Source organism: Dermacentor andersoni, chromosome 6 (assembly GCF_023375885.2).
Source record: "Dermacentor andersoni chromosome 6, qqDerAnde1_hic_scaffold, whole genome shotgun sequence".
Taxonomy (NCBI): Eukaryota; Metazoa; Arthropoda; class Arachnida; order Ixodida; family Ixodidae; genus Dermacentor; species Dermacentor andersoni.
In genome coordinates, this window is record NC_092819.1 from 30,172,066 (window position 1) to 30,184,449 (window position 12,384).

The following is a 12,384-nucleotide window of genomic DNA, read 5'->3' on the forward strand; positions in this document are numbered from 1 at the left end:
TGTAAAAAGCAGCTTCGTTGTAATCCATTTGCAGCTAGCATGTTACTCATATCCAAGGAGGTCCACGTACCCACGTACTCGAGAAGTTCCACAAGCCATAGGAAAACCACTGGATTAGTGTTTTGACTGAGATGCACCGAGCCTGACATGAAGCATTACCTATTTGATCTCTTTACAGGGCAATAAGACTAGCACAAATCCCATTGCAAGCATCTTTGCATGGACCCGTGGTTTGGACCATAGGGCCAAGTTGGATAAGAACACCGACCTCCACAAGTGAGCATGTGTTATCATAAACTCATTTAAATATTCAGATGAACTATCAGTATTGCTCATTGAACATAAATTGGAACAATTAAGGGGACAATGCAGGCATTTTAACATGAAGTGTTTTTTGCCTCGCACCAGTCGCATTGCAGTAGATTCGTCTTGTTCCGGGCCTCTCCAGTAAATAAGAGACAAAGGATTAACCAGGTGTCGATCCTAAAGAAGACATTTGATGTACATGGTGGTTCAAATGATTCTATGATTAAATGTTGATTGCATTTCCCTATTCTGTCTCATCTTCCCTATTCACAAATTTAGGATCTGTATCGCATTGTATTTCATGTGCAGTTGTGCTGACATTGTCTTCTTTAGCATCAACACTAGGTTGAACCTTCTTTGTTTCTGCAAGTGGTTACAAGATAGCCAGATCCCAGATATGCCAAACCTGTGTGAAAACGGCAAAGGTGCCCTTGTCCTTAAAAGCATGTAATTACTATGTGTGTGGCATAAGCGCGAGGTGTGCAAGAACACCCGGTATACCCTGTGTGCGTGTGCAAGTTAGCACATACTCAGAAGATTAACGCTAGTAGCAAAATACTTCGCACTTTACGAGTGTTTACAGCTAATTCTACTCTTTTTTTTTTTTTATTACGACCTTTGTTGCTGACTATTGCTATGTGTTGTCAGCATAGAGGGGTATCATTGGATCCCATTTTCATGTTCATAGCACTACGGGCCACCTAAGCGACCCTTTTTTTTTTTTTTTTTTTTTTTTTTTTTTTTTCTGGAGGTGGGTGCGAGATAGCCAGCTCCCAGATATGCCAAACCCTTGTGAAGTCGACAAAGAAAACCTTGTCTTCAAAATTCAAATTCATCTACCAAGTTTTGAAAAACATTCATCACCAATTTTGCAGAGCAAAGCACAGAGAATTAGAGGGCCCCTCACCAGGTTTGGGAATTCAAGGGTGGGACTACCCAAAGCAATTTTGGAGCAGTTGGGAGCAGGCCACTGTAAAATTTGGTGGAATAATGGAATATGGCAGTGCACCTCAAAACCACGACTAAACACAGAATAAATCAACACGAAGCGTGTAGTAGAAGCGCACTTTGTAGCTACAAAATACTAGAATATAGAAGAGAATAGAGGGGGTTAATCGAGGGTCCCGATTTTTATTAGTCATATCATGAGAAGCCAACAAACACTGACACGAAGGACAACATAGGGGAAATTACTTGTGCTTAATAAATGAAATAAAGAAACGATAAATTAATGGAAATTAAAGTGGATGAAAAAACAACTTGCCGCAGGTGGAAACAGAACCAACAACCTTCGCATTTCGCGTGCAATGCTCTACCGATTGAGCTACCGCAGCGCTGTTTCCCCATCCACTTTCTTGGGTATTTATGTGTCCTAGTAGAACCCTGGGAGTGTTAGCCAGCGCCATCACTCACGAATATAGAAGAGTGGGTCGAGCAGTGGCACGGCGCGTGCTTTCCTGTAAAAGCAAAAACATCGGTGGCACTACGATCGAACTACGTATTCCCTGCGCCAACGCTTCTGTCGATAGCGGAAAATGTTCTCAAGTTATGCGGTCCACTCAATGTGGTAACGTAATTTCTGGGTCACCATATGTCACCTCAGACCCAGAGAGCTGCAGTCAACCCTGGGGTGGTATAACCTAAGACTACTGCAATCGGTTTTTATTTCGATAGCGATTATATGGACACTCCGGGCGCATTTCTGCTGTCATAGTCACCGTGGTGTTCTGTATAAAGTCCAGGGGCGATAACATCGCCATCGCATTTTGTATGCTGAATGTGCGAGTGAAACCCTGCGAGAATGAGCCGATGATGACGGCTCATTATCGCACGTGCTAGAGAGGAAAGTGGGAAGGAAGCACGCCATCTTCCGTTGCGTACAAGGCACAGAGGGGAGAGAAGGGAGTTGTACTCCGGTGGCTGCTAGTATTGCGCAGCCTATCTTGGAAGCGATCTGCGATGGTGACAGAGTTCTAGTGCCGATAGCTTCGCGTGCAATGTTTTCGTCGCTTGGTTTCCGATGATGCCAGGCAGCACGGAGGTCGATTTGCTTGCTGCTGCTGCCGTGCTTCCTCACTCCAGTGTTTTAACAGTGAGTTTCAGCGGTCATCGAGTGAGATGTGTCGGTGCCTCCTCTGTTTTTTCAGTGCCTGGGCGAATGCTCTCCTCAGACCGTCGCGTGCCCGCTTCACTGCAGCTCACAGCTGCCGCGTGGTGGCGCTGTGCGAGTAGAATACAGGAAGCTGGCGCTGACTGGCCGCGCACAGTACGACGCTCATGAATTCGTGTTTGCAGTCGTGCTTTTCTCTGGCTTTTACAGATGCCTATTCCACATGCAGTCTGTCTGGCTGTGCTGCCGGTGCGAAACTTGCATCAGTATTTGATAGTACGAATGCAACTACGCATTCAGTGTTACTGATGAGTGCGGCTAGTTAAACATTTCGCAAGGAAGCCATTTTTGCGAAAGTACACGAAACTGTTAAGAGTGGCATATGCTTCAATGACATGCAAGTTTGCCTCCACAATAAATGCTTTTATTTCCACTGTCAAAATGGCCCAATCAATGTAAGCCATGACTCGCTACGCATTGGATAACATTAGCCTCGCGTTACAAAATTGATAGCACTGACAGCAGGGAGTATTTTTCATGCATATCACATTGGCTCAAGTTAAGAGTCAACACTGCAAATTTAGACTTCAATAACAGCATCTGTTCGCACACATTGGGCACTGTTGCAAGAAGTGCACGGCAGAATGCGCTGTTTTTGTTTATTTTTGTAGTATCGCAATTTAACTGCTTTAAGCTCTTAAATGATGGAATCGTGCGGTACAGCTCCTCATTTTCTAGCACCAGCTGTGGCTTCCTTTCGGTGGCAAAACAAATATAATTCTTAAACTTTACTAAGAGAATGAGGGATCACGTATCACTTTGGAAGCAGTCGGACGACATTACGTGCTATTTAGCGCATGCACTCCCAGCTTGCACGAGTACACGCACCAGAGCACGCACCAGAGCTCTTTCAGCGCCCAAGCTTTCATCATTAGCTGCATCAAATTCTGCTTTCAAAAATCGACTCTCAGACAAGCGAACATAATAGTGACAGAACAATTTTCCATGCACTGAATTTTAACTGACGTGCGCTCTCGTATCGGTGCAGCAGACGGCATGCGAGCGCATCAAACAGCTATTGCCGCAAATGACACATGCCCCTAAAATGGGCTGGTTGCCCAGAGCGACAAGTGCTTCAGGGTTCCTGTTTACAAAAGTTTTGATTGTACTTGAAACACCGCAAATACATTCTTAAATACAACCATTTAAATGCTGTGAGTACAGCCATGGCCAGTGTTTCCATGAGCGACGGCGCAACGATAGTACTACTCCGGCAGCGGAAATCCGTACTTGGGCCAACGGTCTGTTGGCTTTATTCTCCTCTCCTTTTCCCAGGCGCAGAAAGATAGAGGAGGCGCTGGATGTGTTCATGTTTGCTTGTGTGCACGTCACACAATAATTGTTAATTTAATTAGTAAGTGTATGTCTACAAGTTTATACTATCGATCAAACTACTATCCTTACGTTGTATACTTGTCTACTAATTTGCTATCGCAATCGACGCTTCGTCTTTCAGGTGAAACTGACTTTTTATTCCAAATCCGCCATTAGCCCTTCGTGATAGGTAAAAACTGCTCGGACCTCGCTTACATGGGCATAAAAACAGATTGAAATAGTTTTACGTTATGCCGGCCCTGAGGACAGAGACGCTTGCCCACTGAATCCGCTGCAGCACACGCCTCCCCAATATATATAGCTTACATGCAGTTCCCTCAGCCTACTTTTCATTGTGTTGTACCTCAGGTAGGGATCACCCCGCCACTCGGCTCACTCAACCGTATTCTAGTATGCTCTGAGTACAGCCACCCTGGTCATTCTGACAGCAGCGACAACAGCTGAGAGCAGCCGCACCCACGCCGGCCACTGGCCGGAAGCGCAGAAAAGTCCAGTGTTATAAGCGCGAAAATTACGAGAAACTGTGCGGGAGGCGCCTTCGCGCGGTGTGTGGAATTTGAATGGCTGAACTCTTTTTCAGAGAACGAATTCGCTTTCTGCCACTGCTGGAGCACACATGCCATAGCTGTTCTGGTGCAGCATGGCACAGTTTTGGTCAATTTTCAGTGTTTGGCACAGTTTGGCGATATCTGTGTTTGTATCGGAATGGTGCAATTGGCGCAGAAGTCCCACACCCCTGGGCATTGCAAACAGACAAGCCCTGCACGTAGATCACGTGCTGACAACCGTGTCTGCAAAGTATCGAACCACTGCATGGTGTGAAAACGGTTAAAATTTCTCACAGCCTTTCATTTGAGAGCCCCACTTTCTGCTGAAGAATCAAGGTCACATGAATATAAATGCCTCTACCCAAGAAGCACTGCCTGCAACATCACAGATTATGCCATGTGACTTCAGTATAAATGCAGAACACTCACTACACCGCCACTGCAAGCATGCCGCACAGTAAAAAGAAAAGAAAAAAAAAGAGAGAGAGAGGAGAGCTTGCGACATAATCTCAATGTGGTTCTTCTGCTCCTATATGGGAGAAAGCAGGAATGTCACTTGCAGACAGCAGCCGAGGCAAAGGGAGAGTATGTGTACATTGGCAGCGAAACTTGCCTCCTAGCGACATGATGACGCTACATTTCAATTTATCCTATCTCCCGTAATAATAAACCAATTTGAAAAATGGTCGTGGTACTTCGGTTGTCTTACAACTTCCAGTGTCTAACCAAAATATTTGATAGTGCCTTGTGAGGGGTACTTCAACATGAACTGTGCAACATATTTAGAATGTGTAGGTATCCAGCCTTGTACACCAATTACTTCGATATTGCTTCTAGTACACCAGCTTACTGACACTTGCAATATGGGTGGGGCCGCTAAGGTCAAAATGATTTGGCTTGAAAAAAAAAAAAGAAAGAAAAGACAGAATTATCATTCCTACACTGGCAGTTTCAGCAAGTACTAAATTCATGCGACTCCTTCGACAGCATCAGATTTGTCACGATTTTCTTAAATTTCAGGTTCTGCGATGCATTGGAAAAGGCTTGCGTCGAAACAGTAGAGTCTGGCAAGATGACCAAAGACCTTGCAGGATGCATCCATGGAATAAAAAAGTGAGAATAGCACTGGACCTAACATTGCTATCTTATTTACAAGGTCACAAGCTCTTGCTTTGTGCTTAGCACTTTGCACGCAGTGGCAATGCACATTTAAGCACTGAAAACAGCCACATGTAATTGTTGCATAGACTTGCACAATTGTATAACTATGCTTCCGTGGAAATAATTTGTCCTTGCTTGACTTTCTTTCAGTGTCAAAGAGGGCGACTACCTCAACACAATGGATTTCCTTGAAGCAGTCACCGAGAACCTCAAGAAGAAGCTCAACCAGTGATGCCTATGCACATGCAGTCATTCAGTTTAAGAGTTGCAGAGTACTTTGACACAGCCATTTTGCAATAAAATTTTAATACGAAACGAAGAGTCATTATTTATACATAGTAATAATGTGGTAAACTTTAGTAGCACCTAGATCACGTGGGGCTCTCACGTAAGGTACTTCACCACGAGGAACATCACGACACAGGTCACAAACATTCCCCCGAAAAGAATGAACTTATCCTGGTAAGTTCGCCTCTCGATCATCCTCATCACCGTGTTGGACATGCCGAGCGTGTTGGCCACGTCGAGAATCTTGCGGTGAGCACCCTTAAGCGTTGTCCTTTGCTCCCTTAGGTTGGAAAGTATGCTGGTGCCGCTACCAATCAAATCGTCCACGTTTCGGTTCGCAGATTGCGCCCTGGAATGAAACTGTAACGACTCGTCGATGTTTATCGCCGTGTCACGAGCGTCGTTTGTGGAAAACTTCTTAGAAAGCAGCTCCTCTCGACTCTGAAGGGCCTCTTCGCGCTCGAACCGACGGCGCTGCAGGTTTCCCAGAGCCGCTTGAAGGTGCTTCTGCTCGTACCTGAGTTCGTCCACTCTCATCTTGGCATGCTGTCGACGTGTCATTGGTTCCTTGTTCGCCAAGATGCCCAGCCGCTCGCAGTTCGAGGACAGCTCGTTGATTTTTTCCTGAATGATACCCTCGATGCGCTGCGCTTCCTCGCCGACGGCGACTTCATATCTCTTGAAGCACTGGTGGATGTCTTCCACGATGCTGTTTGAAGCGTGGTACAATCGCTCCATGATGCAGCGCTGACAGATGTAACGGGCGAAAAGTGGCTGTGGTTATCTCCTGTCAATATTTGTAGCGCCGGCTGGCGCTCCAAGCATACGCCATAGAGAGCTGCCACATCGGCAGTTGACCGATCACCGACTGTTCTATTCACGGTCCCGCACCCAGCATAGCCCAGCGCACGCAGCTGTGGCAAGCCCTCTGCGCCAATTGAAATATTTGGGCGCGTAAATTCGTCATAATAAAAAAATAGAAATTTATAAGTGTTCAATTAAATTTTGGTCGCTGAATTTAGAGGTGTATTTGTAGATTACGTCTAGATTAATGATACGTAAGGTACGCTGAAGCAAATCGTGAGAAAGTTTTGAAAATGCGTTTTATTCAAGTAATAAAATATGTAGTGTGAGCACGTGGCTTACACTGTCATGTAAATGGCTGTTCTTATGACTTTATCTCGCCTTACTAAACGTGCGAAGTACTGCAAGCAGTGCGGGCAGCACTGCTTGCATTTATCCATGATCCTGAGTTTGCGCAGCATCGTCACCTGGCGTCACTCCCGTAGCTGCCGTCGTCCCCGTTGCCCCACATTTGCGCTGTCGTTGAGATTTGGCAAATGCCGCTGGTCACCAATGTTAGCCACTTCCGAACTGTAACATTCCGTCGCTATGGGTGAGTGTTTCAACCAAGCTACATTGTACACAGCGTTAGCGTGTTCATATTACTCAAAGGCATTTTGTTTTCACTCCCAAGCCCGCAAAGTGCACCGGATCAATTATGCGACCAAATTTGTGACTCGACGGGGCATCGCTCCTTCTGAAACCTTGCGTAGTACGATTTCATTTTCTTTCGGAAAGCAGTTCTCTTATACTTTCTTTTACTTCGTTCAACCTGCGCAGGTTTTGAAGGACTGGTGTGAAAGATGCTTTCGGTCGAGCTCGTTCCCGTGGCATGGGCTCTTGTCGCCATCCCTACGTCAGTGGTTTTGATTGTCGCTCTCGCACTGTGTCTTTGTAAGCAAGGGGCGGACAAGTAAGTGAAACCATGGCGCATCTGCCATTCTGTTCCTTCGATTGCCACTTAACCTCCTGTTACGGTGCCTAGAACTGGGTACCGTACTCTTGTACTGTGTGCACATGCGAGTGTGAAGATTGCAGTGCGTCAGCCTGCTAAATATAGGGACTGTGTACACAAGACCGCATAATGTGGGCGGTCGGGCGCATGTCTGCGTGGGGACCGCGGTGGTGAACGGAGCGGCGCGCGAATGAGTGTTTTGATTGGGATTTCCGTTCCGAGTCGGGGATTCGTGCGTGTCGCGATAGCACTTCGAAGCATGCCGACGGCCTGCAGTTGTGCGCTTAGCAACCGACATTTTCTGACGACGAATCAGCACCTGAAGCGCGTGTTAACAGGGTGTGCGGAGTTTTTGACATTTTGCATGAGCGATGTGCCGTCCAACGTTTGTCAGCTTTGTGTCGGAAGGGCTTGCCAACTGCACTGTCGCATTTTCTTTTTTCGCGCAAGCTTGCTTGCTATGTTTACTTATGGGGAAAAAAAAACAGGAAATGCCCAGCATTTGTCCCACTATAAACTACGTTGCTTAATTTATGCAAAAATGCGCCGAGCACGTCTTTTTCTGTGCTAAGTTTCGTTGCAGACGTACGGATAGTTTCTGGGCTTAACAATATTGTGCATTCAGCCCCAGCAGCATCAAAATTACCTTCCATACTAGCTACTGTTACATTGAAGTGGGTTAGGTGTATGTCTGTCATTCTAAGGCAGACTGCGTTTGTAGTTTAAGGATTGTGTCCAATTAAACAAGTGGCTGGTATGTGTGACAACTGTGTTTCATTTTTGGTCCTGCACCTAGCTTCTGGTATGTGTAGCAGGTTTGGTATGAAAAGCTTGCATTTGCTCTATGCAGCACTGCCCGTGTATAGTGGATACCACTATTCAACTGAAAATGTTACATTGCACAGGAAAGGCATTGCACAAATGAAAGATTACTTGAGCATTGTGCAGCAATCTAGGCATTGGCAATTGGGGAGGGGGGGGGGGGGGGGCATTTGACTGAGCATTGTTGCAGGTGCTCTTGCATGTTTGGTATCGAAAGTGCTGAGATTCTAAGCAAGCCCCTACACAAAATTGGGGGGAAATTTATAAAACCATTTGTGAAAGTGAAATATTCATAAATACTCCATTTGTAGTAATATCTAACCAGGAACACCCTTATCTGTATGCTTGTACGTACTGACTGATGTGAGCAGTGCTTGATATGGATAGCTCCAATATTATTCATCAAAGCTTTCACATCCTAAAGATTTGTGTAAAACGTGACTAACCTGCAGGATGATAATGATGACAGCAGCAGGCAAAGAAAAACAAACAAGTATCATAGCACTCCTTGCCTGTGCCTGTCAATTTGTGCGCATGGCAGATAAGTTCTGGACCAGCCTCGTAGAACTTTCAGTCCAGTTGTAGCTTAGGATGTCGAGAACTTGCTTTGTCAACTAGGCCTGTCGCTTGTGTTCTGCTCTGAAACAACATTATTTTCTCAAGCTGTGCACCAACTGGCACACTTACTTTTGTTAGCATTAATTGTAGTTACAAATTAAAAAGGAATGTGGCTTAATGTGTAGTTGATTCCTCCATGTGTTATATAACTTGTATCTGGCCTGGCACCTTTTTATTGTGACATATGGGCATTCGGTATTACTTCTGCTGGTTTTTTTTATTCTGCTGTCAGTAGTGATCTTATATCTGGGTTGAAGTCACAGGAGTTGCAATCTCATAATGTAAGAGCAGGGGAGCATGGCTTCACTAGTCATCATTATTGCCCAAACAAGCCATTTAACGTATTGCACCAATGGCCAAATATTTGTCTAGAATTTCTCATTGCAGCACGCAAGTTGGCAAATTGCATGAAATAAAGCATGCTAGATGACTGCAATGCTAGTGCATGGTGACCACATTGTTGGCAGTAAGAGGATTGCTTAGCAGATGGTGGGAAAGAAGAATGGTTAAAGGCTAGCAGCAGTGAAGTTTTGGATCATGTAAAAGCCTAGTTTCACATAGTGCGGGTATAGAAAAACTTTAGCACAAAATGTTACGTCTAAACCTCAAATGTATGTGCCACGAAAAGCTAGCAATAATAGATTTTTTTTAAACAGAAACTGAAAAACTCACTGCCATTGTTGCTTGCCGGAATTGATAAAGTACGAAGAACGCTGAATCGGAACGTCGAATTGTGCAAGTTGGTAGGTTAACTTCGTTGAAAACGAACACTGCAAAGGGAACACAGGATGAAAGAATTCGACGACAAGGGCACTGTGTTGTCCAGTTCTTTCGTCCTCTGTTCCCTTTGTGCTGTTTGTTTTCAACGACAGGACATTGAGAATCAGTGTGGCTCCTTGGCATGACCTTCATGACTTGGCGGCACCCATGGCGCACTGAAGATCTTGCAGACCATAACCTGGGATTTTTATCACATCTGCTAACCTCCGTGTTCACACGTCGTTCATCTGCTCAAGTGTTATTTAAAGGCTGTTTATATAAGCAAATCAACATTGCTTCAGTGGAATATACTGTTAACTAGTTTAGACAAAGTGAAATTTCATTGCTAGTGACCTTTAATATCTGTAACGAGGCAGCATTTTGGGTTATAAGTGTGTTCCAGTGACATAACATTACTAGATGTTACTAGGTATAGGCATATTTTAATAATTTACAAAGTCAACTGCTGGGCATGCTACTACTGCACTTTCAATTTTGCTGTTGTATGTGCCATTGTAAAGAGATTTACAAATTTATAGTAATGAGTGAGGAGGAGGTACATTTCTGGTTCCCCATTTAGGAAAAAATATTGATTTTTCTTTGCTCTGGCTTGTTTTTCTCTTGTTAACAGGTCACTCAATTTCTTGGGTGAGAACCGCCAAGTATTGAATAAGAACTCGCCCGTCGCCTATAAAGTTCAGGTATTTTTTCTAGCACTTTATATTTTTCCCGTTGTATGAAGTTTACTGCAGTGAATGTCATGTTTCATTCTCTTGTTTGCAGAAAGCTTCTCGTTTGCATGAACAACTAGCAGTGATGTACCAAAATTAAAGGAGTACTGACATGATGCTTTCGATTTGTTTTTCTCTTTTTTGCTAAACTAAGGTTCGAACCCTCTAACGCCCTACAACGATATGCTCGTGAGCATCAGAGTGTTCTAAATAATTTACACTAATATTTGTTACTGCGAAACAATTTCATTACGCAAGAGTCCAATGCGCCGCGACGTCACGATACACTGGTTTGCTCCGTTCTACGATCGCTGCGGTTGCCACATGCAGGCGCATACTGAAGAAATGCTAGCAGCACTGTTTTTTTTTTCTTGAGTAACATCATTATGCCTAGCCTTATCGCTACACAGTGTTAGTGAATCTTGCTCTGTGTCATGATGTTAAAATAATGTTGGTGATACTAGGTCTGGCATTACGAGGCTAACAGCAGTGTTAAATTAAAATACCCTATAATAAGTGTACCCATACTTGCCAAGTGTCATCTCTTTATGTTCAAGAAGCATGTTGTAGAATTTCTACACTTTTGAAAATGTGTGTCTGTATGCCTTTAAGTACAGTGCTCTGAGGTCGCAGCGTAATGTGGAAAACTTCGCTATAATTTCATTTGCAGAGCACCGACGATCACCAGAATGGCGACTTGCGGGGGGACTCTCCTCTCGAAAAAGTTTCACTCCACCCCAGGTAAATGAAATAATGTGATGGTAATTGTTTTAAAGTTAAGCACGTTTATTTTATGGGGCCTCCATAAATGAATGTTTCTCAGCATGGAGCAGTGGGAATTAACTAAAAGATAAAAATTCGTTTTATAACTTAAAAATGGATATCTTCGGTGGAATGCTGGAATAAAAACTCAAAAACCAGTGCCATTGTTCATGTATCATAGTGCAGTGTTCAAATCAGTTTGAGCTGGAACATTCTCCTTCTATGTGACACTTCTTGGCGGGGGTAAGTATTATAGTACAGTTTGACCTCAATATAACTTACTCGGATATTAATTATCGGATACGTATAATGAAGCAAACCTAAATTTCTTCATGCCAACATTGCCTACTTGCTAACTCTCCCAAATTTTTCCAGATGTTTACAAATTCAAGTTTGTTCTGTGATTTTACAAATGTTTTGTTCAGTTCTACGAAAAATAAATTTTGTTAGCAAAAAATTTTTCCTTGTCCGTCTTTGACCATACAAGTCTTCTAATTTTGAAAGGGCACCAGAGGGGCACCTGCTTCAAGGAAGTTTATTCACACAAATTCATGTAGCAGGTGAAATGAGCAACAGCAGGGTCACTGAAGAAGTTACTGTGGTCTAAAGAGAGTGTGTTGCTTTTCAGTATCTGCTGTTCCAAGTTTCCTGCTGCTTTTGTGCTGTGTCTAAAGGTAAATTATCGTTAGTAAAGCGCATACGTGTCCCACAAAACATGTGCGCTCAAGGCAAACTTCCAGTGTTGCTGCCGCACAATCTTCATGAATTTTAGTGTTCTCTGGTTGGAGGTTTAATGTTGGTGTGTAACAATTATATGCTAGAAAGTATATATTGGATATAACGAAACCATTTTTGTGTTTGATGCAACTTTGTTATAACAAGGTTCGACACTATTAAGTTTGTCTCGCTCCGCAAACCATTGCGGCAGCTGATAACACTGCCCAGCGACAAAATGCGGTAAAAGTTCCCTCATCATTTGTTTGACCACAGCACTGCAAGGTGCGACTTCCGGTGCCATTGTTCAGCGCTCCACTCTTTTTATTCCCCTAAAACTTTAATGCTAAAATGCACATGCATTGGCTAAAG

General features: G+C 44.0%; 3 protein-coding genes across 4 annotated transcripts in view; 2 read left to right on the top strand and 1 right to left on the bottom strand.

Moving 5' to 3' along the window:
- The window catches only part of LOC126521461 (isocitrate dehydrogenase [NADP], mitochondrial-like), a 33,909-nt gene extending 28,074 nt beyond the window's left edge, over positions 1-5,835 (top strand). The window contains exons 8-10 of the mRNA XM_050170166.3: positions 179-276; positions 5,380-5,472; positions 5,671-5,835. Of these exons, the coding sequence (XP_050026123.1) occupies positions 179-276; positions 5,380-5,472; positions 5,671-5,752 (273 nt within the window). The 3' untranslated portion in view covers positions 5,753-5,835. The remainder of the gene's footprint in view (positions 1-178; positions 277-5,379; positions 5,473-5,670) is intronic.
- Membrin (golgi SNAP receptor complex member 2) lies at positions 5,810-6,736 on the bottom strand. The gene has a single exon (XM_050170167.3). The coding sequence runs from the start codon at positions 6,544-6,546 to the stop codon at positions 5,905-5,907; it is 642 nt and encodes a 213-aa protein (XP_050026124.1). The 5' UTR covers positions 6,547-6,736; the 3' UTR covers positions 5,810-5,904.
- A 352-nt stretch (positions 6,737-7,088) lies between these two features.
- Positions 7,089-12,384, top strand: part of LOC126521464 (uncharacterized) — a 38,287-nt gene continuing 32,991 nt past the window's right edge. For both annotated transcript variants that reach the window (XM_055066028.2, XM_050170168.3), the window contains exons 1-4: positions 7,089-7,204; positions 7,432-7,564; positions 10,437-10,506; positions 11,207-11,277. In XM_055066028.2, coding sequence (XP_054922003.2) covers positions 7,455-7,564; positions 10,437-10,506; positions 11,207-11,277 — 251 coding nt within the window. In that variant the 5' untranslated portion in view covers positions 7,089-7,204; positions 7,432-7,454. The remainder of the gene's footprint in view (positions 7,205-7,431; positions 7,565-10,436; positions 10,507-11,206; positions 11,278-12,384) is intronic.

What these genes read in the sequence shown, in the direction of transcription:
- Membrin (XM_050170167.3), bottom strand. Translation starts at nt 6,546, where the DNA reads ATGGAGCGATTGTACCACGCTTCAAACAGCATCGTGGAAGACATCCAC.